Source organism: Hemiscyllium ocellatum, chromosome 38, assembly GCF_020745735.1.
Source record: "Hemiscyllium ocellatum isolate sHemOce1 chromosome 38, sHemOce1.pat.X.cur, whole genome shotgun sequence".
Taxonomy (NCBI): domain Eukaryota; kingdom Metazoa; phylum Chordata; class Chondrichthyes; order Orectolobiformes; family Hemiscylliidae; genus Hemiscyllium; species Hemiscyllium ocellatum.
In genome coordinates this window covers 39,113,005-39,136,812 of record NC_083438.1, presented here as the reverse complement: position 1 = coordinate 39,136,812, position 23,808 = coordinate 39,113,005, and the positions used below count along the sequence as shown (strand labels likewise).

Here is a 23,808-nt window from a genome sequence, read left to right as displayed (position 1 = left end):
AAATCCCTTTCCTCTCCCCTTAAACATGTGCCCCCCCCGGTCTTCAAATCCCCCCCACCCTGGGGGAATAGACACCCACCATTCACCCTCTCTGTCCCCCTCATGGTTTTATAAACCTCTATAAGGTCACCCCTCAGCCTCCGACGCTCCGGGGAAAAAACTCCCAGCCTCTCCAGCCTTTCGTTATAACTCCAACCCTCCCATTCCCAGCAACATCCCGGGAAATCTCTCCGGAACCCTCCCCAGGTTAATAATATCCTTCCTATAACAGGAAGACCGGAACTGGACACAGTATTCCAGAAGGGACCTCCCCAATGTCCTGTACAACCCCAACATGATGTTCCCAACTCCTACACTCAAAGGGCTGAGCGATGAAGGGGAGGGTGTGAGACCCCTTTGCCACCCCCTGTCTGTATGTGACACAGACTCCAAAGGGATTCTGTCCCTGAACCCCTGGGTCCCTCTGTCCCCCAGGGGCCCACCATTAACTGTATAAACCCCTCACCTTTACCCAGATTAAACTCCATCTGCCCCTCCTCAGCCCATTGACCCAATTGATCAGGATCCCTCTGTAACCTTAGCTCACCCCCTTCACTGTCACCAATTTTGCAATCCCTGTAGTAGCAATGATGGGACTAGGAATAGGCCATTTGGCCAGGAGGCTGCGTACTATCCCCCACTAAGTAACCCAGTCAGCGCCAATCCCTCGTCCCAGACCCGGCTCATTCTCCAGTGCCACAGGCTCCCGGTGTTACTGGGTGGTTCTAGCCCTCACTGAGACATTACCGAGTGGCCCCTGTTTGTTTCTGTCTCTCCTGGGTCTGGGAGCTGGCCCCAAAGTTAATGGTCGCATATTCAACAGGGTCATCTGGAGGGGTGTGCCCCTGAGAGTCCGTGCTCTCGGTCATCATCAAGTTCTCATACACCGTCCTCTCCTTCGCCTGCAGGGAATACAACAACAACAACAGCAGCAGGATCAGCCGACAATGCTGCTCAGCAATGTGCATTTAGATAGCGCCTTGCCCTGCTCAACATATCCCAGCAACACAATCCAACACCAAACAACTTCGGGGGACAGTGTGGATACTCTTATTCAGTTTATCACCCATCTCTCTCACTCTCAGTCTCACTGTCTACCTCTCACTGCATATCACTTTCTCTATCTCTCTCTCTCCCTCCCTCAGCATATCTCTCTCTCTCTCTCCCTCTCTCTGATTATCACTCTATCATTTTGCCTCTCCATACTTGAATATCATTCTTTCTATCTCTCTATCATTCTCTAGCTGTCTGTCACTCTCTCTGTCTCTGTCTCTCTCTCTCACGGTATCTCTCTGTCTCTCTCTCTAGCTCTCTGTCACTCTCTCGCTGTCTCTCCATCAGTGCTGAGGGAGTGGGCACTGTCGGAGGGTCAGTGCTGAGGGAGTGGGCACTGTCGGAGGGTCAGTGCTGAGGGAGTGCCGCACTGTCGGAGGGTCAGTGCTGAGGGAGTGGGCACTGTCGGAGGGTCAGTGCTGAGGGAGTGGGCACTGTCGGAGGGTCAGTGCTGAGGGAGCGTCGCACTGTCGGAGGGTCAGTGCTGAGGGAGCGTCGCACTGTCGGAGGGTCAGTGCTGAGGGAGCGTCGCACTGTCGGAGGGTCAGTGCTGAGGGAGCGTTGCACTGTCGGAGGGTCAGTGCTGAGGGAGTGCTGCACTGTCGGTAGGTCAGTGCTGAGGCATCATTGCCCTGGGTGCTGATATTTATCCCTGAAACTACATCACCAGTGTGAATAGCAGTCATTCCTCTGACTGCAGCCTGTGGGCTCTTCCTGTGCTGTCCTGAAAGAGAGCAGGGGTCTCACTCCAATAACAAACATCCCCCACTGGCTGTGTTACTTCAGGAGGAGCTGAGCTGGGGACAGGGGCTCAGAGAAGCTGCTCCCATCACCCCCACTCCACCCAGACTGGAGACTGGAAATCTGGGGACTGAGATGGGTGTGGGGTCCCAGTCTGTGTTTGGGAATACAGTAAACGCGTTCACGGCCAGGGTGGGCGGGGGGCTGATATCTTTGGAATTCTCTCCCTTGGAGAGTATAATTGCTCAGTATATTCTAGACCGTGAGATCGATCGATCTCTGAGCCCCTGGAAGTGAGGGTGGGACAGTCGATCACTCAATCATGTTGAATTGGGTATTAGCTAAGAGGGGAAGAATGGCCTCACAGAGCTTACCCTGCATTGGACTTCCTGCTGTTTCCACACTAACCTGATTCCGTTTCATGACCACGCTGTAGACAGTGTTTGTTGCCTCAATGCATTGTGGGCTGGTAGAATCGGTCTTCTTCCACTTCCTGAGAGGACAGAGCACAGATTATTACATTCAGAGAAGATCCACAGGTCCCTGGGTCAATACCACAGCCCTGGGAACAAGTTCCATAATCCCTCACTCCCCCACTCCCTGGGCTGAAGACGTGTCTCCTGAATTCCCAATGGGATTTATTGAGAGCTGTCTCCTACTGACGGCCCATCATTCCGGTCTCTTTCTCCCCCCCCCCGCCAAGTGGAAATATTGTCTCTCCATCACCCCGAGTTGACCCCCTTTCAGAATTGTAAACCCCGTGATCAGGTCGCCCTCTCAGACTCCTCTCCTCGAGAGAAACCTGCCGCCAAGGCTGTTCAGTTTCGATCTAACTGAGGGATACGGAGACTGGAACTGTGCACGGTGCTCCGAGTGTGGGTCTGACTGAGGGATACGGAGACTGGAACTGTGCACGGTGCTCCGAGTGTGGGTCTGACTGAGGGATACGGAGACTGGAACTGTGCACGGTGCTCCGAGTGTGGGTCTGACTGAGGGATACAGAGACTGGAATTGTGCTCGGTGCTCCGAGTGTGGGTCTGACTGAGGGATACGGAGACTGGAACTGTGCACGGTGCTCCGAGTGTGGGTCTGACTGAGGGATACAGAGACTGGAACTGTGCACGGTGCTCCGAGTGTGGGTCTGACTGAGGGATACGGAGACTGGAACTGTGCACGGTGCTCCGAGTGTGGGTCTGACTGAGGGATACAGACTGGAACTGTGCACAGTGCTCCGAGTGTGGGTCTGACTGAGGGATACGGAGACTGGAACTGTGCACGGTGCTCCGAGTGTGGGTCTGACTGAGGGATACGGAGACTGGAACTGTGCACGGTGCTCCGAGTGTGGGTCTGACTGAGGGATACAGAGACTGGAACTGTGCACAATGCTCCGAGTGTGGGTCTGACTGAGGGATACAGAGACTGGAACTGTGCACGGTGCTCCGAGTGTGGGTCTGACTGAGGGATACAGAGACTGGAACTGTGCACGGTGCTCCGAGTGTGGGTCTGACTGAGGGATACGGAGACTGGAACTGTGCACGGTGCTCCGAGTGTGGGTCTGACTGAGGGATACAGACTGGAACTGTGCACGGTGCTCCGAGTGTGGGTCTGACTGAGGGATACGGAGACTGGAACTGTGCACAGTGCTCCGAGTGTGGGTCTGACTGAGGGATACAGAGACTGGAACTGTGCACGGTACTCCGAGTGTGGGTCTGACTGAGGGATACGGAGACTGGAACTGTGCACGGTGCTCCGAGTGTGGGTCTGACTGAGGGATACAGAGACTGGAACTGTGCACAGTGCTCCGAGTGTGGGTCTGACTGAGGGATACAGAGACTGGAACTGTGCACGGTGCTCCGAGTGTGGGTTTGACTGAGGGATACGGAGACTGGAACTGTGCACGGTGCTCCGAGTGTGGGTCTGACTGAGGGATACGGAGACTGGAACTGTGCACGGTGCTCCGAGAAGGGACTAACTGGGGTTTGATAGAAATCTTTTCAAATGTTGCTCTGTATTGTATTTGAGGGTGTGATCTAAATATGTTTGTGGTAAAAAGTGAGGTCTGCAGATGCTGGAGATCAGAGCTGAAAACGTGTTGCTGGTTAAAGCACAGCAGGTCAGGCAGCATCCAAGGAACAGGAAATTCGACGTTTCGGGCCAGAGCCCTACATCAGGAATGAGGGGAATGGCTTTTGCCCGAAACGTCGAATTTCCTGTTCCTTGGATGCTGCCTGACCTGCTGTACTTTAACCAGCAACACATTTTCAGATCTAAATATGCTTACCTTCTGTAACACATGACCACCAAAACCACGGTGATAACGGAGCCCAGTAGTCCCATGCTAATTCCAATTAAGAGTCTGAATGACCTTCCTGTGATGGAGAAAGTTAATCACAAGATTATCACCACAAATTAAAATCTCATGCTCCTTGGGTCCTGACCTCATTCCAGCCTTGGGTCAAACATGGACAAAGGAGCTGAATTCCCGAGGGGAGGGGAGTGGGACAGCCCTTGGCATCAAGGCTGCATTCGACCGAGTGTGGCATCACAGAGCCCTGGCAAAACTGGTATCAATGGGCATCAGGGGGCAAACTCTACGTTGGTCCAAGTCATACCTGGCACACAGGAAGATTGTTGTTGTTGGACGGTCAGTCATCTCAGCTCCAGGACATCTCTGCAGGAGTTTCTCAGGATAGTGTCCTTGACCCAACCATCTTCAGCTGCTTCATCAATGACCTTCCCTCCATCAGAAGGTCAGTAGTGGGAATGGTCACTGATGACAGTACAGCGTTGAAGATGAAGATGATGGTGGCACTGGGAAAGCTACAGTCTCTTCCCTATCTGTGATTGCCATGGACACCATCCAGGGACAAAGCAGTCCCTGCTGGATTGGCCCCACACCCACAAACATCCCCTCGCTCCCTCCCCCAACCAACGCTCAGTAACAGCAGTGTGTACCATCCCCTCCCTCCCCCCACCGACCCTCAGTAACAGCAGTGTGTACCATCCCCTCCCCCCACCCCACCTCAGTAACAGCAGTGTGCACCATCCCCTCCCTCCCCCCACTCAGTAACAGCAGTGTGTACCATCCCCTCCCTCCCCCCCACCCCCCCTCAGTAACAGCAGTGTGCACCATCCCCTCCCTCCCACCCCCTCAGTAACAGCAGTGTGTACTATCCCCTCCCTTCCCCCCACCCCCCTCAGTAACAGCAGTGTGTACCATCCTCTCCCTCCCCCCCACCCCCCCTCAGTAACAGCAGTGTGTACCATCCCCTCCCTCCCCCCACCCCCCCTCAGTAACAGCAGTGTTGTACCAATAGGGCGGCACGGTGGCACAGTGGTTAGCACTGCTGCCTCACAGCGCCTGAGACCCGGGTTCAATTCCCGACTCGGGCAACTGACTGTGTGGAGTTTGCACGTTCTCCCCGTGTCTGCATGGGTTTCCTCCGGGTGCTCCGGTTTCCTCCCACAGTCCAAAGATGTGCGGGTCAGGTGAATTGGCCAAGCTAAATTGCCCGTAGTGTTAGGTTAGGGGTATGGGTGGGTTGCGCTTCGGCGGGTCGGTGTGGACTTGTTGGGCCGAAGGGCCTGTTTCCACACTGTAAGTCTAATCTAATCTAATCTTCACGATTTCATATAAAAAAAATCTAATCTAATCCCCTCCCCCCCCCCCCTCAGTAACAGCAGTGTGTACCATCCCCTCCCTCCCCCCGCCCCCACCTCAGTAACGGCAGTGTGTAGCATCCCCCCCTCTCCCCCACACCCCCCCTCAGTAACAGCAGTGTGTACCATCCCCTCAGTAACAGCAGTGTGTACCATCCCCCCCCCACCCCCACCCCCTCAGTAACAGCAGTGTGTACCATCCCCCCCCCCCCACCCCCACCCCCTCAGTAACAGCAGTGTTGTACCAGCTACAAGATGCTCTGCAGAAACTCACCAAAGACCCTCAGGCAGCACCTTCCAAACCCACGGCCCCTTCCATCTGGAAGGACAAGGGTCAGCAGGTACATGGGGACCCCACCCCCCTGCAAGTTCCCCTCCGAGCCCCTCACCATCCCGACTTGGAAATCTATTGGTCGTTCCTTCCTGGGTCAGAATCCTGGGATTCCCTCCCTCAGGGACATTGTGGGTCTCAGGTGTACAGGAGTTGGGAGGTCATGTTGCGGCTGTCCAAGACATTGGTTCGGTCACTTTTGGAATCCTGTGTCCAATTCTGATCTCCCTGCTACAGGAAGGACATTGCACAACTTTAAGTGGTGCAGAAAACATTTCTGAGGAAGTAGGGAGGGTTTGAGCTACAGGGAGAGGCTGAACAGGCTGGGGCTGTTTTCCCTGGAGCGTCGGAGGCTGAGGGGTGACCTTATAGAGGTTTATAAAATCATGAGGGGCATGGAGAGGGTAAATAGACAAGGTCTTTTCCCTGGGGTGGGGGAGTCCAGAACTAGAGGGGCATAGGTTTAGGGTGAGAGGGGAAAGATATAAAAGGGACCTAAGGGGCAACTTTTTCCCCCAGAGGGTGGTACGTGTATGGGATGAGTTGCCAGAGGAAGTGGTGGGGGCTGGTACAATGACAACATTTAAGAGGCACCTGGATGGGGACATGGATAGGAAGGGGTTAGAGGGATATGGGCTGAAAATGTGTTGCTGGAAAAGCGCAGCAGGTCAGACAGCATCCAAGGAGCAGGAGAATCGATGTTTCGGGCATGAACCCTTCTTCAGCAATCTTCGGGATGAAGGGCTTATGCCTGAAACGTCGACTCTCCTGTTCCTTGGATGCTGCCTGACCTGCTGCGCTTTTCCAGCAACACATTTTCAGCTCTGACCTCCAGCATCTGCAGTCCTCACTTTCCCCTTTGGAGGGATGTGGGCCAAGTGTTGGCAAACGGGTATATATTAGTTTCGGATGTCTGGGTCAGCATGGACGGGTTGGGCCGAAGGGTCTGTTTCCATGCTGTACATCTCTTGGTCTCGATGAGACTTGCATTCCCCTGGGTATTAGCATGCTCAGCTTTAGGACATTCAGTAATGTCAATCAAGGTGGCCCTGGTACTGACCCCCCATGACTTTCCCCTTGTTACAGGCTGCCATTCTGAAACTCTCCCTCTTATCCCACCTCCCTGTCTTCTGTTTGTCTGTCAATCGCCTCTCCACGCTCATATGCCACCTCCATCACCATTTATTAGACAGCCTGATAGAGTCACTGGGTCACGCAGCACAGAAACAGACCCTTCAGCCCATCCAATCCGTGCTGACCCTATTCCTCAAACTAACCCAGTCCCCCCCACTGCCTGCTCGTGGCCCATCTCCCTCCAACCCTTCCCTGTCCATGCCCTTATCCAAATCCCTTTTAAACGTTGTAACTGTCCCCCTCCCCCTCACTTCCTCAGGAAGGTCATCCCACACACGGACCACCCTCTGGGGAAAACAGTTGCCCCTCGTGTCTTTGTTAAATCTCACTTTAAAAAGATGCCCAACTCCCCACAACCAGGTCTTGAAGTCCTCCACTCAACCTCCCGTGAGCCCCACACCTTTATAAAAATTCAATATAATACATCCACACCTTCCCCTTTATCTATTCCGTTTGTTCCTCCTCAGAGAATTCCTGTAAATTTCTCAGGCATGACCCACCCCTTCACGGTGTCATTCCAACTTTTCTTGATCGTACAATTTCTTTCTCAACGTTCTGTACTCATGACGTGTAGGTGTCGGTGTTGGAATGAAAGTTAAAAATTATGCAACACCGAGTGAGAGATTTGATATTTTTTATAAATTCCTACTTCAGAAACAGAACCAGTCTGACTCAAGACAGACAGACTCTAACCTCATGCCTTTAATGCATCGTCAGAGCTGAGATGTCACTTTTTTTAAAAATGCGAAACCTTAAGTTATCTCGGAGAAGGAGATTTTAAACAAGTTCTGGGATTTACATATTAATCAATTGAAACCTGCATCCTTATTCTAAGTGATTAAAGACTTGACACCGAGCTCGGTTTGTCCAATACATCTCATCAGTTGCGTGACACTTTGATCTTGTATTATAAATTCTGTGCCCTACGCTCCTGCCCCACTACCTGATGAAGGACTGGCGTTCCGAGAGCGAGTGCTTCCAACCTGTTGGACTCTAACCTGGAGTTTGTGGGATTTCTAATCTAATCCCTTGTTTTGAACATTTTCCCAATGACAGATGTTCAGCTAATACACCAAGAGGTGTGCCTGCTTTCCATTGTGTTCTTTTATATAAATAAGGGTGTTGCATTAGTAATTTCCCAATCCTCTGGGTATTCTCCAGAATTTGAGGAATCCTGGAAAAGCACTACAAGTTCCTCTGCTATCCCTGTAGCTGCTTCCTTCCATATCCAGGGATGCATCCCATCGGAGTCAGAGGATTTGCAATCATAGAGTCATAGAGCTGTACAGCATGGAAACAGACCCTTCGGCCCAACTCATCCATGCTAACCCAGATATCCTCGATTAATGGGGGGTGGGGGGACGGTCACGGTGGCTCAGTGGTTAGCACAGGCTGCCTCACAGCACCAGAGACCTGGGTTCGATTCCCAACTGTCTGTGTGGGGTTTGCACATTGTCCCCGTGTCTGTGTGGGTTTCCTCCGGGTGCTCCGGTTTCCTCCCACAGTCCAAAGATGTGCAGGTTAGGGTGGATTGGCCATGGGAAATTGTCCCATAGTGCCCAGGGATGTGCAGGTTAGGGTGGATTGGCCGTGGGAAATTGTCCCATAGTGCCCAGGGATGTGCAGGTTAGGGTGGATTGGCCGTGGGAAATTGTCCCATAGTGCCCAGGGATGTGCAGGTTAGGGTGGGTTGGCCATGGGAAATTGTCCCATAGTGCCCAGGGATGTGCAGGTTAGGGTGGATTGGCCGTGGGAAATTGTCCCATAGTGCCCAGGGATGTGCAGGTTAGGGTGGATTGGCCGTGGGAAATTGTCCCATAGTGCCCAGGGATGTACAGGTTAGGGTGGATTGGCCGTGGGAAATTGTCCCATAGTGCCCAGGGATGTGCAGGTTAGGGTGGATTGGCCGTGGGAAATTGTCCCATAGTGCCCAGGGATGTGCAGGTTAGGGTGGATTGGCCATGGGAAATTGTCCCATAGTGCCCAGGGATGTGCAGGTTAGGGTGGATGGGCCATGGGAAATTGTCCCATAGTGTCCAGGGATGTGCAGGTTAGGGTGGATTGGCCATGGGAAATTGTCCCATAGTGCCCAGGGATGTGCAGGTTAGGGTGGATTGGCCATGGGAAATTGTCCCATAGTGTCCAGGGATGTGCAGGTTAGGGTGGATGGGCCATGGGAAATTGTCCCATCGTGTCCAGGGATGTGCAGGTCAGGGTGGATTGGTCATGGGAAATTGTCCCACAGTGTTAGGTGTGTTAGTCAGGGGTAAGTATAGGGTAGGGGAATGGGTTTGGGGTGGGTTTCTCTTCAGAGGGGTGGTTGGACTTGTTGGGCCGAAGGGCAAGTTTCCACACTGTAGGGAATCTAACCTAATCTAGTCCCACCTGCCAGCCCCCGGCCCATATCCCTCCAAACCCTTCCTATCCATGTCCCCATCCAGATGCCTCTTAAATGCTGTCATTGTACCAGCCCCCACCACTTCCTCTGGCAGCTCATCCCATACACGTACCACCCTCTGGGGGAAAACGTTGCCCCTTAGGTCCCTTTCCGCTCTCCCCTTGAACCTCGGCCCCTCTAGCCCTGGACTCCCCCACCCTGGGGAAAAGACCTTGTCGGTTTACACTGTCCATTTTGCTGATGATCTCTGTAAGGTCACCTCTCAGCCTGCGACGCTCCAGGGAAATCCGACATTTCATCCATTCCCTCCAGGGACAATAATTCGTGACTTTTCACCCTGCCTTTTGAGACTTTGATCATGTCAGAATTCGCAGGGATGTAGCGGGATAAGCTTCTTATTCCCGGTAAATCCCGGGGATTAGTAGCCTGACTGGATGCATTGCTTTTCAGCGCCACGTTTCAGGGTGCAATTGGACTGAACATCGACCTGCTCACTCTGAGACGAGAAAACTTTTCTTTGAGAAAGAAGCAATTAACCGGTCGTCGAACACTGTCCAATCCTCCCACCCGTCATCTCGGGGCAATAGACAACAGACAATAGGTGCAGGAGTAGGCCATTCTGCCCTTCGAGCCTGTACCGCCATTCAATATGATCATGGCTGATCATTCCTAATCAGTATCCTGTTCCTGCCTTATCTCCATAACCCTTGATCCCACTATCTTTGAGAGCTCTATCCAACTCTTTCTTAAATGAATCCAGAGACTGGGCCTCCACTGCCCTCTGGGGCAGAGCATTCCACACAGCCACCACTCTCTGGGTGAAGACGTTTCTCCTCATCTCTGTCCTAAATGGTCTACCCCGTATCTTTAAGCTGTGTCCTCTGGTTCGGCACTCATCCATCAGCGGGAACATGTTTCCTGCCTCCAGAGTGTCCAATCCTTTCATAATCTTATACGTCTCAATCAGATCCCCTCTCAGTCTTCTAAACTCAAGGGTACACAAGCCCAGTCGCTCCAGTCTTTCAGTGTAAGGTAAAGCACTGAGCTAATGAGAGAGCGCCACAAACTGCCCTAAGCCCCCTTCCTTCTGCCTGCGTTAGGGAAGGGTTTAAATTCGATTCTGGAATGTGGCCCCAGCATTTAAGACCCCAGTAAAAACTGAAGGTACCGTGGATGCCAGAAAGCAGGAACTAAAACAAAAGTTGCTGGAAAAACTCAGCGGGTCTGGCAGTGTCTGTGAAGAGAAATCAGGGGAAAGCCCTTCCTGTCCAGACTTGTGTTTATCTCCCTGTCCCTAGTTGCCCCCCCCCTTGGGAAGGTGGGGGTGAGCTGCCTCCCTGACCCGCTGCAGCCCATGTGCTGTAGGGTAGACCCACAATGTCCCTGGGGGAGGGAATCCCAGGATTCTGACCCAGGAAGGAACGACAAATAGATTTCCAAGTCGGGATGGGGAGGGGCTCGGAGGGGAACTTGCAGGGAGGGGGGGATGGTACACACTGCTGTTACTGAGGGGGGGGGGTGGGGGGGAGGGGATGGTACACACTGCTGTTACTGGGGGGGGTGGGGGGAGGGAGGGGATGGTACACACTGCTGTTACTGAGGGGGGGTGGGGGAGGGAGGGGATGGTACACACTGCTGTTACTGAGGGGGGGTGGGGGAGGGAGGGGATGGTACACATTGCTGTGACTGAGGGGGGTGGGGGGAGGGAGGGGATGGTACACACTGCTGTTACTGAGGGGGGATGGGGGGAGGGAGGGGATGGTACACACTGCTGTTACTGAGGGGGGATGGGGGGAGGGAGGGGATGGTACACACTGCTGTTACTGAGGGGGGGATGGTACACACTGCTGTTACTGAGCGGGGTGGGGGGAGGGAGGGGATGGTACACACTGCTGTTACTGAGGGGGGGTGGGGGGAGTGAGGGAGGGGATGGTACACACTGCTGTTACTGAGGGGGGGGTGGGGGGAGTGAGGGGATGTTTGTGGGTGTGGGGCCAGGGGCTGCTTTGTCCCTGGATGGTGTGGAGCTTCCCGAGTGTTGTTGGAGCTGCCCCCACCCAGGGGCAAGTGGGGAGTATTCCCTCCCCCCTCCTGCCTTGGGCCTTGTCGATGGGGGGACAGGCTTTGGGGGGAGTCAGGAGGGGAGTTACTCGCTGCAGGATTCCCAGCCTCTGACCTGCTCTTGGAGCCGCTGGGTTGAGGTGGTGGGTCCTGGTGGGTCTCTGGTCAGTGGCAACCCCCAGGATGTTGATGGTGGGGGAGTCAGTGAGAATAACAGACAGGGAACCATCCTGCCCTGGGAGTACAGCAATGTTAACCCAGACAGAGGCTATACTGATCACTCAGGGTGAGGGCAGGGGGTCAGAGGTCAATATCAGGGCTCCATACTTACTCACAACCTCTATCCTGCGACCCTCCGACTTGTTGGCACCGACCGTGTTCCCCGCCTCACAGGAGTACACACCCTCCTGTTTGGAAGTGATTCTGTACAAGGTCAGGTCTCTCCTGAATGAGGGCAGAGTCACAGACCTCCCTCCCTGGCTCCGTACCCACTTGTACCAGCTGGTTGGGGGGTTACTGTCGCTGGTGCAGCTCAGGGTGATGTTATCACCGTCGTAAATCGCACTGTCCGATGGGGAGATCGACACCTTCATGTTCCGAGGGGCATCTGACAGAAAGGGACAAGACCCTCAGTGAGAGACAGCATTACCTGAGCATCACTCACTCAGGGAAACATTGCAAGGGGCGAAGTCACAGGAAATTCAGTCACAGATCCCACAGGGCAGATAAATGGACAGTTCTTCAGTCAAAGGGCTCAGTTTATAAGGAGGACAACGACAGAGAGAGGGGGAACAGCAGAGAGGTGTCAGAGCAGAAATCCAGAGGAGAGCTTCAGCAATCACGGAAGGTTAAAAGGTCTGGAATTGAAGGGGGTTACAGAGATAGGGAGGGGGTGTAGGGGCTGGAGGGGGTGACAGAGATAGGGAGGGGGTGTAGGGGCTGGAGGGGGTGACAGAGATAGGGAGGGGGTGTGGGGGCTGGAGGGGGTGACAGAGATAGGGAGGGGGTGTAGGGGCTGGAGGGGGTTACAGAGATAGGGAGGGGGTGTAGGGGCTGGAAGGGGTTACAGAGATAGGGAGGAGGTGTAGGGGCTGGAAGGGGTGACAGAGATAGGGAGGGGGTGTAGGGGCTGGAGGGGGTTACAGAGATAGGGAGGAGGTGTAGGGGCTGGAGGGGGTTACAGAGATTGGGAGGGGGTGTAGGGGCTGGAGGGGGTTACAGAGATAGGGAGGGGGTGATGGAGGGTGTTGAAAGCCAAGAATGGGAGTTTTACTATCAATGTGTTGCTGGACTGGGGAATGATGCAGGAGAGGGAGTGAGAGGAGGGTGATTGGGGAAAGGGACTCGCTGTGAGTTCAGAGACCGGGGGACAGTGACGTTTTGGATAAGTAGCTCTCATGCAGTGAGTAGTGACAGAGACCGGGGTGTTTACATTGGGAAAAGGTCAACCTGGGAATGTCACTCACAGAGCACCTCGATCCTGAAGCTCTTTGAAGTTTGTCTTCCAATAACATTTTCCGCTTTGCAGTAATAATCTCCAGAATCCGTTGGGGTGATGGAGCGAATGGTCAGGATGTTCCCTGTCCCCTTGTTAGCTGCTGTGTTCACACTGTCCTTATACCAGGTGTAGAGAGCTCCTGGATTACTCCTGGAGTTACAGGTCAGGGTAACCCGCTCTCTCTCCTTCACCTCTCCCCGTGGCTCATTGCGAACAATGGTAACATCTCCAGGACCATCTATAAGAGGAATTACAGCTCGATTCAGGTCAGGGAGAGGGATAAAGCTGTGGAACATTCTCCCAAATCCCCAAATAAATGCTGCCCCTGAGCACTGACATCATTTCAGAGAGAGAGACCACCAGGACTCCTCAATCCTTACATCGTGAAACAGGCCATTCAGCCCATCTGCTGACGTTCCAGCATTTCTCATTCTCAACTGCATCTTCCTCTCTAATGCCTGACTATTCCACTGACATTATAATGACCAAGGAATTGTGTACGGTGCTCCGAGTGTGGGGTTAACTGTGGGATATGGAGACTGGAACTGTGCACGGTGCTCCGAGTGTGGGTCTAACTGAGGGATACGGAGACTGGAACTGTGCACAGAGCTCCGAGTGTGGGTCTGACTGAGGGATACGGAGACTGGAACTGTGCACAGCGCTCCGAGTGTGGGTCTGACTGAGGGATACGGAGACTGGAACTGTGCACGGTGCTCCGAGTGTGGGTCTGACTGAGGGATACGGAGACTGGAACTGTGCACGGTGCTCCGAGTGTGGGTCTGACTGAGGGATACGGAGACTGGAACTGTGCACAGTGCTCCGAGTGTGGGTCTGACTGAGGGATACGGAGACTGGAACTGTGCACGGTGCTCCGATTGTGGGTCTAACTGTGGGATACGGAGACTGGAACTGTGCACGGTGCTCCGAGTGTGGGTCTAACTGTGGGATACGGAGACTGGAACTGTGTACGGTGCTCCGAGTGTGGGTCTAACTGTGGGATACGGAGACTGGAACTGTGCACGGTGCTCCGAGTGTGGGTCCATCTGTGGGATACGGAGACTGGAACTGTGTACGGTGCTCCGAGTGTGGGTCTAACTGAGGGATACGGAGACTGGAACTGTGCACAGTGCTCCGAGTGTGGACTGGGGGCTATTTTCTGTATATCCCACACCCTCTTTACTTACACTGTACATTAATATGTTTGGGTGTAGAATCCCGGGAGGTGACAGAATTCCGTGCTGTACAGATGTAGCTACAAGATGCATCATTCCTGGTGGGTTGAATCCTAATCGTGTCGGTATTTTCTCGCAGATCTTTCCGTTGTCTGTTGCACATTTTCCCCCAGCTGTAGGTATGAACCGGGGGGTTGGCTTCACCTCGACACGTTAACGTGATCTCGGTCCCCTCCATCACTGTATCCTCAGAAATAATCTCCACGTTTCTCGGTCCGTCTGTGGGGAGAGAGAGAGACATTATTCCGAGATTTCAGAATCCCTCACATATCCTGGTCCACAGGAGACAGGGGGTCTCTGAGGGGTGGGGTGGGGGAACACCAGAAAGAGGGGGTGTAGGGGCAGGAGCGGGTTACAGAGATAGGGAGGGGGTGTAGGGGCTGGAGGGGGTTACAGAGATAGGGAGGGGGTGTAGGGGCAGGAGCGGGTTACAGAGATAGGGAGGGGGTGTAGGGGCTGGAGGGGGTTAAAGAGATAGGGAGGGGGTGTAGGGGCTGGAGGAGGTTAAAGAGATAGGGAGGGGGTGTAGGGGCTGGAGGAGGTTAAAGAGATAGGGAGGAGGTGGAGGGGATGGAGGACATTACAGAGATAGGGAGGGGGTGGAAGGGATTGGAGTAGGTTACAGAGGTAGGGAGGAGATGTATGGATTGAAGGAGGTTACAGAGATAGGGAGAGGGTGTAGTGTTTGGAGGATGTTACAGAGATCGGGAGGGGGTGGAAGGGATGGAGGAGGTTACAGAGATAGAGAGGTACATGAAGTGTGGGCTCAGTATAATGTGAGAGTTTGTTGGTGAGTGGGACTCTCACACTGATGACACTCACACTGAATATCCAGTCGGATGGGATCAGAATCCTTTTCACCCATGGAGTTCCTCGCTGTACAGATGAACTCACAGCCAACATCTTGAACTGAAGCGTAGAATGAACATTGAGACCTCCATTGACTCCCAGAACAGAGAGACATCAAACCGTGTGGACACACCTTCCGCCAGTGATAGGAAGATGCTGCTGGATGGCCATCAGACTGACAGCTGAGGGATGTCCACGTTCCAGCTCGAACTGAAGACGGGAATGTGATTCGGACACTGGTCGGAGCATCTGGAAATAAACACCCAACACCATTAGGACTGACCCTCCGACAGTGCCCACTCCCTCAGCACTGACCCTCCGACAGTGCCCACTCTCCCAGCACTGACGCTCCGACAGTGCGGCACTCCCTCAGCACTGACCTCCAACAGTGCCCATTCTCCCAGCACTGACCCTCCGACAGTGCCCACTCCCTCAGCACTGATCCTCCGACAGTGCCCACTCCCTCAGCACTGACCCTCCGACAGTGCCCACTCCCTCAGCACTGACCCTCTGACAGTGCCCACTCCCTCAGCACTGACCCTCCGACAGTGCAGCACTCCCTCAGCACTGACCCTCCGACAGTGCCCACTCCCTCAGCACTGACCCTCTGACAGTGCGGCACTCCCTCAGCACTGACCCTCTGACAGTGCCCACTCCCTCAGCACTGACCCTCCGACAGTGCCCACTCCCTCAGCACTGACCCTCCGACAGTATCAACTCCCTCCGCACTGACCCTCCGACAGTGCCCACTCCCTCAGCACTGACCCTCCGACAGTGCCCACTCCCTTTGCACTGATCCTCTGACAGTGCCCACTCCCTCAGCACTGACCCTCCAACAGTGCGGCACTCCCTCAGGACTGACCCTCTGACAGTGCCCACTCCTTCAGCAGTGACCCTCCGACAGTGCCCACTCCCTCAGCACAAACCCTCCGACAGTGCCCACTCCCTCAGCACTGACTCTCCGACAGTGCGGCACTCCCTCAGCACTGACCCTCTGACAGTGCGGCACTCCCTCAGCACTGACTCTCCGACAGTGCCGCACTCTATCTGCATGTGCCCTTTAATGGTGTCTGTCCAGAAGCTGTTTGACCAGGTTTGGAAATACCAGGCGAATGAATTCAGGAGCTGTGTTTCTGGGGATACTCACACTGCACTCTGATGGTGATGGTGTGTGATCTCCCTGTCCCAACGTTGTTTCTAGCCTCACATTGATAATTCCCACTGTCGTCCTTGCTGATGCTTTCAAACAGCAGTATCTGCCCGCTGACTGGCTTGTTCTGAGTGTGTCTGTACCAGCTGTACCCTGAGACTGCAGGGTCGCTGTTCTGACTGGTACAGCTAATATTCACAGTGTCCCGCTCATTCACAGACGTTAAATCTCTCTTATCGTCACCATTCACACTGTGTACAGTCTGAAAATCTCTCGGTTTATCTGAAACAGAGATTTGTTACCAATCCGGTTAATGTTGACATGGTGGGAAATGTTTTACTGATGGTATTGTCACTGAATTTTCCATTCGGCCCCTCTGCTAACCCCGTCACCAACCCCTGTTCGTCTCCTTCTCTCCCACTCCTCAATACATTAACACGAGTCCCACATGTAGAACCCCCACTCCCTGTGGGAGTCAGTCCCACATTCCCCCCCCTCCCCACTCCCTGTGGGAGTCAGTCCCACATTCCCCCCCCTCCCCACTCCCTGTGGGAGTCAGTCCCACATTCCCCCCCCTCCCCACTCCCTGTGGGAGTCAGTCCCACATTCCCCCCCACTCCCTGTGGGAGGGAGTCACGAATACCCACTGCGCCATTTCTGGGTGAAGATGTTTCTCCGAAATTACCAATGGCATTTATTTGGGTCTGTCGCCTACCAGCGGCCCCTCGTTCCGGTCTCTCCCTTCGCCCATCTACCCGAGTGACCCCCCCCCCCTCAGAACTGTAAACCCCTCAATCAGGTCGCTCCCTCAGCCCCTCCCCTCAAGAGAAACCAGCCTCAATCTGTTCACAATCTCCCGACAGTTTTAACCCCTTGGGTTCTGGGATCATTGATGCAATACAGAGACTGGATCTGTTCACGGTGCTCCGAGTGTGGGTCTAACTGAGGGATATACAGTCTGGGGAGCTGTGCACAGTGCTGTGAGTGTGGTCTAACTGAGGGATATACAGTCTGGGGAGCTGTGCACAGTGCTGTGAGTGTGGTCTAACTGAGGGATATACAGTCTGGGGAGCTGTGCACAGTGCTGTGTGTGTGGGTCTAACTGAGGGGTATACACTCAGTTTATATGCTCCCAGTTTTCCACTTGTGCTCACCTCACATTGTGTTGCCTTAGGCCTTCCCTCCATCTCCCTCTGGTTATCCCCATCCTACCGGGAGTAATTCCTCACTGCCATGTCAGGGGTACCTGAACGAGACTCTGTTCCCCCAATAACCCTCCACACAGAGATCTGTGGCACTTACACTGCCCTCTCAGTTCAATCCCCTCCGACCTGCCGCTCCCAATGGTGTTCCTCGCTTCACAGAAATATTCCCCAAACTGCGAGTAGGTGATGTCTCTGATTTCCGTGGTTTGACCCCAAGCGCTGGGGAGCTGAACTCCGTCCTGATACCAGGAATACCCAGTGACGGCTGGTTGAGTATAGAGAACATCACACCGTAAGGTAACAGAGTCCCCTTCCTGCAGTCTGCCTTGGTATCCCTCGGTCAGTGAGATACTGACATTGCGAGGTTTATCTGAAAGTGAACAGACAGACAGAGTGAGCCATTCACTCTGGGTCACTCTCGAGAAGGTCACACCTCAGTCACCTCAGGGGGGGTCAGGGAGAGAGGACCCGAAACATTCAGTCAGTGTTGAGCTGTAAGGAGGAGAGACAGTGGGAGGGAGGGACAGAGTCGGGGAGGGAGGGAGGGAGAGAGAGAGAGAGAAAGAGAGGGAGAGAGAGAGAGAGACAGAGACAGAAACCATGAGAAAGTACGAGAGAGAGACAGAGAGAGAGACAGAGAGACAGAGAGTGAGGGAGAGAGAGAGAGAGAGACAGAGAGTGAGAGAGAGACAGAGAGACAGAGAGTGAGAGAGAGAGACAGAGATGAGTGTGTGTGCGTGAGAGAGAGAGAGAAGGTGGAAAGATTTCCAGAGGGTATTCCAAAGCTCTGACCTCCCAGGCACGTGAGGCACAGCCCCAATGGTGGAACGCTGGGAATTGGGGGATACTTGAGAGTCTGGGATTGTAGAAGGTTCCAGAGATAGGGAGGAGGTGTAGGGGCTGGAGGGGGTTACAGAGATAGGGAGGGGGTGTAGGGGCTGGAGGGGGTTACAGAGATAGGGAGGGGGTGTAGGGGCTGGAGGGGGTTACAGAGATAGGGAGGGGGTGTAGGGGCTGGAGGGGGTTACAGAGATAGGGAGGGGGTGTAGGGGATGGAGGGGGGTTACAGAGAAAGGGATGGGATGTAGGGGCTGGAGGGGGTTACAGAGATAGGGAGGGGGTGTAGGGGCTGGAGGGGGGTTACAGAGAAAGGGATGGGATGTAGGGGCTGGAGGGGGTTACAGAGATAGGGAGGGGGTGTAGGGGATGGAGGGGGTTACAGAGAAAGGGATGGGATGTAGGGGCTGGAGGGGGTTACAGAGATAAGGAGGGGGTGTTGAGGCTGGAGGGGGTTACAGAGATACAGAGGCGGTGTAGGGGCGGGACATGATTATGGTAATCAGGAGGGGTGTGGCGGGACTGGAGGAATATCATGATCGTGAATCTGACCCCGAAATACTGCGGGACATGTTTTTTGTGAATTGAAAAGTGTGAGAATTAATCGGAGTCAGTTTTGCTGCGGGAGGACAAGGGACAGGGAGTTATTGGGAACGTCAAGTGAACTGTTGGAACATAGTGTGCAGGATAAGCTGCAGAACGTGTATTCCAGTCTGGAAGCCAAACCCCTCTGTTAAACAAAACCAAACGCCCAGGAATGCTCTATAATCTGTTAACATGTCAGCGTGTGACGGAGAACTCCGAATTTCCACTATCTAAAGAAAATAACAATTTACTTTCTTGACTCTAATCTTGTGCAATAAACAAAAGCTATTCACAAATCCAGCCCCTTTATCTTGAATACGAACAATCTGACCCGAACTCTCTAATTGGAACATGCTGTTCCAATAAAACACTTATTAAACTTCACATTACCTTCATCTCCCGCCCCACACAGTCTCTGTCTTCTCTGCTGTCCTCAGTCTCCCGACTGCTGACCCTGCTCAGTTGTCTTGATCGGTTTTACTGCGAGTGTGTTTTACAGAAAAAGGTACCTTTCGGATTCAGTGTGTGTTTTTTTAACTCCTTTGAGAGTGAGATGTTAGAAGGGCAGTCTGCCCTCCAACAGTTGCTCTGCTGTCTAGTGGCAGTTGTTCTCTGAACAAATTTTCAAAATACTTGCGTTTTATACACCCCCTCTCCCCCAACATCATTCCCTGTCATTGGTCCAAAGTTGTCAAAACAATAAACCCAAACTCGATTGGGTTTTATCATCCTGGGGCATAATTTAAACTGATTGGTTAAATTTGACTTGTTGTCAAAACAGCAACCAAAACTCAGGTATCCCTTTCGCAACCATTTGCGGAGTGTACCACTTCTGGACCAGAACCATCTGCCAGCCATTCCATTCAGGCAGCTGAGCCTGCTCTTTACGTCTACATCAATATTCAGAAAGCCCTCCCTGTTTTAAAGTCATTCTGACATGACAGGAAACCCGTCTATTAATTAAAACAAATGCCCAGAAAAGCTCACATCGCCTCATAATCTATTAAACTATGAGTGAGTGAGAACTCCTCAAATTCCACTACTTAAAGGAAAAAATATCTATCCATTCTTTATCTCTAAAAGCGAACATCAAACAACAACTTTTTCCAACTTGCGGCTTCCTTTATCTGAAAGGTGTGTTATCTCCCTCCAACTCTATAACAATATACTGATCCAATAAAAACACCTATTAAATTTACAGCACCTTCATTTTCAAAACAAGAGAGGGGCTGTCATCTCCCCTGATTGTCGATCTCCCTGGGTCTACTTGGTCTTCTGCTGCAGAGATGTTTCAGTGAAAAAGGTACCTTTGATAGAGAATGTTTTTTAGGGAATCTCTCAATGGCAGTTGGTGCTGTCTCTCTCTCTCTCTGTCTGGCTTCCAAACTGTCTGCTTTTTAAAAATACCCAAAACGTCGGATTCTCTCATTGGTTTGATGTTGTCAAAATAGTAAAAATCAAGTTCGATTGGATTTTAGTATCCGGGGCATAATTGAAACTCATTAGTAAAGTTCAAATGGCGGTCAAAACAATTGAGATTTGTACAGCCAAATGTTACATATTTTCAATTTTCAGGTACACTCTGGTTAGTCACATGACAGGAGCCTGAAAACTCTCACCGACAAAACAATCTCTCTTAAAGGTATAGTACATCCGTCCACTTCATAACAAAGTGAACGGACAGGCTTTCGAATGCAGAACAGTAGAACAACCAGAATGGGCCGAAAGGCCTCCATCTGTCAGTATGTATCATTCCACCTGGGAGATTGCAGTATGGGACAGGCTAAAGGAGAGGGCAAAGCTCTGATACTCACACTGCAGGCTGAGGGTCACCTCAGTGTCGACGGCAGGAATATCTGTCCCAAAATGGGCGAGACATCTCAGGGTCAGAACCAAATCCTCAAACTGTGGGGTGAAGGAGATGCTGCGGGAATAGTTCCACAGGTTATCCTGGTAGGAGCTGCGCATCTCAGACACCTCAGTGAAAGGGCTGACCCACGTCAAAACCGGGATATCCTCAGGACAGGGACTCCGCACAGAACAGGTCATCGTCGTCCGGATCCCCTCCTGCACTGTCATTGGCCCAATGATATCCGGCTTTTCAGGAAGATCTGAGGAGCAAAAAGATCAGGGAATCGATTAATGGATCCACCGCTGAGGGAGCGCCGCAGTCGGAGGGTCAGTGCTGAGGGAGTGGGCACTGTCGGAGGGTCAGTGCTAAGGGAGTGGGCACTGTCGGATGGTCAGTGCTGAGGGAGTGGGCACTGTCGGAGGGTCAGTGCAGAGGGAGTGCCGCACTGTCAGAGGGTCAGTGCTGAGGGAGTGGGCACTGTCGATGGGTCAGGGAGGAGGGAACATCGCACTGTCGGAGGGTCAGTGCTGAGGGAGTGGGCACTGTTGGAGGGTCAGTGCTGAGGGAGTGGGCACTGTCGGATGGTCAGTGCCGAGGGAATGGGCACTGTCGGAGGGTCAGTGTCGAGGGAGTGGGCACTGTCGGAGGGTCAGTGCCGAGGGAGTGGGCACTGTCAGAGGGTCATTTCTGAGGGAGCACCGCACTGTCGGAGGGTCAGTGCAGAGGGAGTGCCGCACTGTCAGAGGGTCAGTGCTGAGGGAGCGCTGCAGTGTCTGAGCATCAGGGAGGAGGGAACATTGCACTGTCGGAGGGTCAGTGCTGAGGTAGTGGGCACTGTCGGAGGGTCAGGGAGGAGGGAACATCGCACAGGTGGAGGGTCAGTGTTGAGGGAGTGGGCACTGTCGGAGGGTCAGTGCTGAGGGAGTGGGCACTGTCGGAGGGTCAATGCTGAGGGAGTGCCGCACTGTCGGAGGGTCAGTGCTGAGGGAGTGGGCACTGTCGGAAGGTCAGTGCTGAGGGAGTGCTGCAGTGTCCTGTCTGACACCATGATGTGTGGTTTGGTTCGTGTGAGAGATGAAGAGAGTTAGAAGGAGACATGGAGCAGGTGATAATTCCCTGGATGTGGACCAAGAGGAATGAGAATCAGAGATTGAGCGACTGAGAGGGAGAGAGGAGGTGCTGGAATGAGCGAGCGAGTGAAGAGGAACAGGAGAGCCAGAGGGGAGAAAGAGCGAGTGAGAGTGCAGGAGACAGAGAGAGTGATTGGAAAGAGAATCATGATTTGGAGATGCCGGTGTTGGACTGGGGTGTACAAAGTTAAAAATCACACACCAGGTTATAGTCCAACAGGTTTAATTGGAAGCACTAGCTTTCGGAGCGACGCTCCTTCATCAGGTGAGAGAGTGTTGAAAGAGAGATATCTAGAGAGACAGAGAGAGATGGGTAAGGAGATGGAGTGGGAGAAAGTAAACAATGTAGAGAGGGTGTGTGTGTGAGCACGAGAGAGATGTAGAGAGAGAGCGAGAGAGAGAGGGGGATGGATAGAAGAAGATGTGGGGAAGAGGAGAAGGAAATGTGAGAGTGAAAGGAAGGGAAAGAGAGAGAGATTGAAAGCAAGAGTGTGACGGAGAGCAAGAGAATAAAAAAAAGTGTGCTGCGAAATCTGTCGAGTTTGAGGAGACACAGAGAAAGGGTCAGAGGAGGAGAGAGTGAACGGGGTCTGACACTGGACGAGACAGTGACTCAGGGAGAAACTCACCAGAAACTACCAGACGGCTCCCTGATTGGTGGGACCACTTGTGAACACCTATTTCAATCCGGAAGTAATAATTCCTGCTGTCGTTGCTGGTTAGATTTTTCATCTTCAAAGTACAATTCCCACTCTCCAAGTCTCCGAGAAATTCCACCCGCCTTTGGTAGTCAGCTTTTCCCGGCCCGTCGTTGTGATAAACCTTATCCCCGCTGAAGTGATGGTCCTGCAGCCACATCCCAATCCTCTCCACCTTGCCTGGTAATCTGTGAGGGTGTGTAAACTCACACGGGATAACCACGCATGAGCCTGTGCGAGCCCGCACTACCAGGGGGCTCCACACTGCCCAAGAGCCTTGCTCTGTTAAAAAAGACAAGACACACATTATCGAAATGCTGAGAGATTGCAGGGGCGCGGGGACGCAGTGGGATCTGGGAGTCTGAGTGCATGGACCGTAGAAGGTCAATCTGTAGGTGAAGCTGTTAATCAGGAAAGCTTGGGGAACGTTCATTACCAGGAGAAGACAGTGGGTTATGCTTCAGTTATACGGGGCTACATCCAGAGAACATGGAGTCATAGAGTCATAGAGATGTACAGCACGGAAACAGACCCTTCGATCCAACCCGTCCATGCTGACCCAGATAACCCAACCCAATCTAGTCCCACCTGCCAGCACCCGGCCCATATCCCTCCAAATCCTTCCCATTCGTATGCCCATCCAGATGCCTCTTAAATGTTGCAATTGTACCAGCCTCTTCCAAAAACTCAATCAAGATTGTGAGACATGATTTCCCACGCACAAAGCCATGTTGATTATCCCGAATCAGTCCTTGCCTTTCCAAATACATGTATATCCTGACTCTCAGGATTCCCTCCAACAACCTGCCCACCAGCGAGGTCAGGCTCACGGGTCTATAGTTCCCTGGCTTGTCTTTACCGCCCTTCTTAAACAGTGGCACCACGTATGCCAACCTCCAGTATTCCGGCACCTCACCTGCATATATCGATGATACAAATATCTCAGCAAGAGGCCCAGCAATCACTTCTCTAGCTTTCCACAGCGTTCTCGGGTACACCTGATCAGGTCCTGGGGATTTATTCACCTTTAACCATTTCTCGACATCCATCACTTCCTCCTCTGTAATCTGGACATTTCGCATATTGGTCTCCTTCTATGAGGAGGAGTGTTGGGAGTGGTTTGGGGAAGGGTTACCAGAGGAAAAGAATGGTTTGGTGTTCGAAGGAAGATGGGATTCGATCCGACTGGAGGTGAGGAGTGAAAGGGTGACCTGATTGAAATCCACAGTATCCTGAGGGGTATGAAGGGGGTGGGGCTGGGAAATGGGGAGAAATCGCTATATCTTCTAGAGACAGAGAAATGGACAGCGCAGAAACAAACCCTTCGGCCCAACTCCTCCATGCCAACCAATGGT

At 53.0% G+C, this 23,808-nt stretch overlaps 1 protein-coding gene across 1 annotated transcript in view; it reads right to left on the bottom strand.

Moving 5' to 3' along the window:
• LOC132833932 (B-cell receptor CD22-like) overlaps positions 1–23,808 on the bottom strand; it is an 89,434-nt gene that overhangs the window by 8,086 nt on the left and 57,540 nt on the right. The window contains exons 6-16 of the mRNA XM_060852611.1: positions 22,385–22,735; positions 20,588–20,884; positions 17,449–17,721; positions 16,144–16,428; positions 14,970–15,245; positions 14,100–14,366; positions 12,884–13,153; positions 11,749–12,024; positions 4,115–4,202; positions 2,242–2,326; positions 787–941 (exon numbers count right to left, since the gene is read on the bottom strand). Coding sequence (XP_060708594.1) covers positions 787–941; positions 2,242–2,326; positions 4,115–4,202; positions 11,749–12,024; positions 12,884–13,153; positions 14,100–14,366; positions 14,970–15,245; positions 16,144–16,428; positions 17,449–17,721; positions 20,588–20,884; positions 22,385–22,735 — 2,623 coding nt within the window. The remainder of the gene's footprint in view (positions 1–786; positions 942–2,241; positions 2,327–4,114; positions 4,203–11,748; positions 12,025–12,883; positions 13,154–14,099; positions 14,367–14,969; positions 15,246–16,143; positions 16,429–17,448; positions 17,722–20,587; positions 20,885–22,384; positions 22,736–23,808) is intronic.